Source organism: Atta cephalotes, assembly GCF_000143395.1.
Source record: "Atta cephalotes unplaced genomic scaffold scaffold00015, whole genome shotgun sequence".
NCBI lineage: Eukaryota > Metazoa > Arthropoda > Insecta > Hymenoptera > Formicidae > Atta > Atta cephalotes.
In genome coordinates this window covers 1226102-1229767 of record NW_012130079.1, presented here as the reverse complement: position 1 = coordinate 1229767, position 3666 = coordinate 1226102, and the positions used below count along the sequence as shown (strand labels likewise).

The following is a 3666-nucleotide window of genomic DNA, read 5'->3' as shown; positions in this document are numbered from 1 at the left end:
TAATTTTACAAAATAACGTTTCAATCTATAACATATAATTTGTATACAGGAAATGAGATAATAAGTCCGAAATCTGTTGGAAGAAGTATTCTTCATGAACCTGGTATTAGTTTGAGTCCCTTGGCACCTGAGGACAAATCGAATACTTACAGCGGACATGGATACGAGGAGCAATTAACCATACCGAGTGTTAGCAATCATCATTATCACAGTGGCACTTATCCCGGCATAAGCCCTGTTGAACAATCGAACATTAAGATCGTGGAACACGATCATAATGATAATCACAATGTCTACATTTTACCCGATCAGTATCGCGCGCGTACGTATTCCCATGGAAGCGGCGGATCTCGAGGTCATTATCAGGATACCGAGAGAATGTATCGACCTTACGTGCCGAACACATATACCGAAGACGAACGTCAAATGCGCTACCTTAAATTTCAGCATATGCAGAAGCAACAACAATTGCAGGATCAAGTTCAGCATCATACTCACAGACTACAGTATTCAGGTTCCTTTGAATACAAGCACCTCGATAATGCGGATATCTTACGGCGAAGCGGACAGGGAATCTACGACAGAGATTTTCGCTCATCTCATTATTTGCCCATTGATTACCAGACTTACTATAAGAACAACGCGCAATCTCAGCAAATTTTACAGAGGCGAGATCGTGACTCGTCATTATCATCCTGCGTTAAAAACATTTCGCGGCACAGTGGTGGCAGTACATCGATCGAGGCTCCATTGCCATCCGGTTATTGGGTGCGCCATCATGATGATATTCACTGGGTGAGCACAGACGAACCTGACAGATTCGGCAGTTTAGATCGTAGACGCCGAAATGCTCAACACAATAGTGTCAGTGAGGCAAATCTTGACACGCAATCGCGTTATCGCACGGTTGCTGTTGCGTGTACTAAAAGCTCGTCGAGCAGCAACGTCACTGCGTCATCCCATCAGCATCACTCCGTTCATCTGCTGCCATTATCCGAGCAACAAACGCTGACGAACAACAAGATGCTGCTGCGTACACAGTCATTGGGAAGCGTAGAGACCTGGAACTCGAGTCATTCGCATGATTCGCACGATGGTAAGGATGCGACGGAATACATCAATAACAATCGTAAAAGTCGTCAGAAAGAGTGGTACGAAACATCGTTGGATGCAGGAGTAAGTGCAGGCTTGGATCACAATCTGATCGCCGCACGAAAAAATGTGCATTATCAATCGAGTCCACCGCTTGCTCGTATTAAAACTGCTACTAATGAAAACGTAAGAGATAATCAGATGACGGGCGGTCCGTCACTGCCAATAAGCCCTGCGAATCGTCACAAGCGAGATAATCCTGAGGAGCGGCAGCACTCAGTACAACAATCTCATCCTCGTTATGATCAGCCCATGACTAGGTCGAAAGTATTGGAAATACCGGCCGAATCAAAGCCATCCATGGACGTCTGCGATAATGTGATACGACCGTTAGGCTCACCGCAAAATTGTACGGTTGTGCAGCCAGGAAAATATCAACCATATAGAGAAGTGACAAAGCCTTTCGAAATGTCGGACTTTTACAAGTACTCGACAAAATTCCGCAAGAGGAACGAAACTGCCGCGCAGTCTCAGGTCGGCAACGGAGATTCTCCGCTCCAAGAGAATCGTCCTGCAGAAACAGGCATCGCTGATTTATCTAGAGATCCCAATTCTTATAATTTCGGATCAAACGATAATGTTACCGCTAGTCCGGTACAAAGAAGACTCTATCAGCCAGTACAGCGCATGACTTGTCAACCTTATCTCTCGTCGTTGAGATAATTGTTTGCGCTCGCATATAATGTAGGATGTAATCATGCCTGTCACACAAATGTCTACAGAATTATTTATTCTGAGAATAGGCTGGTCCTATCGATAAACATTTTTTTCATTCTTTAGTTCACTATTTTGCAGCATACAAACAGGGTGTCACGCTTCTTCCCCCATAACATTACGATTTCAAATCGAAAAATAGAAAATGTATCGTTAAACATTAATTAGTAACGAGATCTGTATATAGATATACATACATATATATTCCGAAGATATAATTACACAATGTTGTTCATATATTTTTCGTTTCTCTTTTGAGAATTAATCATTTATCAATATCATTCTTGATATATTTATCAAAATTGTAACATAAGCATTTTTATTTTAAGAAATTTTACTTTTATATATTGCATACGAGATATGTTCTAAAAGAGTAGAAAAAGAAAAAGTAAGAAATTGGAAGGATGCAAGGATTATTCAATCCTGATCTCGATTAATTAATTAATATTGGGGACCTGAATAGTGCCTTTTATTAATGGAAGTATCAAGTGGATAATAATAAATTATATTTTTAACTTACATCTTAACATGATTCAATAATTTCATTGAAAATTATTCTCCACTTGTTGACTTCTGATAATTGTATTCATAATTGTGTTCAACGATGTACATATTTTTTCTACAAATGAATTGCAATGAACTGTGATTTCTTCTAGAGAAATCGTCAGATTGATAAGATATTAATTGTTGTTAAATACAATTTTTTCTGGATTATATCATTAAATAATATTGAAAATTTGCATTTTTTAGTATCCTCAGACTCTATTTTTAGAGTCTAAGAACTATTTTTATAGATTCTATCAAAAGTCGTATTTCTTACGACTGAATATTTGAAAATATGCATTTTATATATTTTATTATAGATAGATTGAAATATCTAACACTTCTATATAAGAAATGATAAAAACGTGTATTCTCAATCTTAGTGGATAATATCGACATGTATGGATGATATTTTTATATAGAAATCGTTTATATGCGCGTATATATTATATTTATATACCGCTCGGCGTATAATATTGAAAGTTAAAATAAATCTCATTAGAGATTTTATTTGTTTACCACAATGTGTTCGCCGGGAAGCAGCTTGATGTTAACTCTATGCTTGATTTATGCGATTTACGCATTAGTCACTATAGCGCTTGTTCTTATAAGTGTTTGTATATCATACATATACAATTTGTATTATTCTCTTCCTATAAAAATGATATACGCTACTACTGTATAGTGTACGCATCATTTGAAGCGATTCAGATTTATTTAATCCAAATGGAAAATTGGAAATATTTCAGCATCACAGACATAGAAGATAAATGGCCTTATGTTAGCTGTGATTAATTATGCGTTGCGTATTGTATGCTATTTTAAAAAAAATTTTTTTGTACCGCTTTATATGATCGGTTTCGTGTTAATAAAGATGCTAATTTAATTATTCTCATTGTATATATAGCAAAAATTTAAACAAGCGAAAAGCAACGAAAAAAAATTTTTTAATGACAGGAGCGCTGAACAGCTTTTAAAAAGGAATTCAAAATATATAATAGAATTATTAAATATCATAAAGCACACGTGATTGTCGTTTAAAAAAAATGGAAAATAATTCAGCTTCAACACGAAAGAATGAAATGAAGAATGAAATGAAGAATGAAAAGTCAAAGAAAAAGATAACTATCGAAGTAGATGAAGATGATCCTTGTCTCAAAAAGAAGGAAGAGGAAAAGAGTGTGGATATACATACTATTGGCGATGACCCAAGGTATATATATATATATATATATATATATATATATATATATATAT

The 3666-nt window shown here is 36.0% G+C and overlaps 2 protein-coding genes across 2 annotated transcripts in view; both read left to right on the top strand.

Moving 5' to 3' along the window:
- Nucleotides 1–1815, top strand: part of LOC105617972 — a 3582-nt gene extending 1767 nt beyond the window's left edge. Inside the window, exon 4 of the mRNA XM_012199509.1 lies at nt 50–1815. Coding sequence (XP_012054899.1) covers nt 50–1815 — 1766 coding nt within the window. The remainder of the gene's footprint in view (nt 1–49) is intronic.
- A 1676-nt stretch (nt 1816–3491) lies between these two features.
- The window catches only part of LOC105618139 (cytochrome c oxidase subunit 6b-3-like), a 1454-nt gene continuing 1279 nt past the window's right edge, over nt 3492–3666 (top strand). Inside the window, exon 1 of the mRNA XM_012199680.1 lies at nt 3492–3622. Coding sequence (XP_012055070.1) covers nt 3492–3622 — 131 coding nt within the window. The remainder of the gene's footprint in view (nt 3623–3666) is intronic.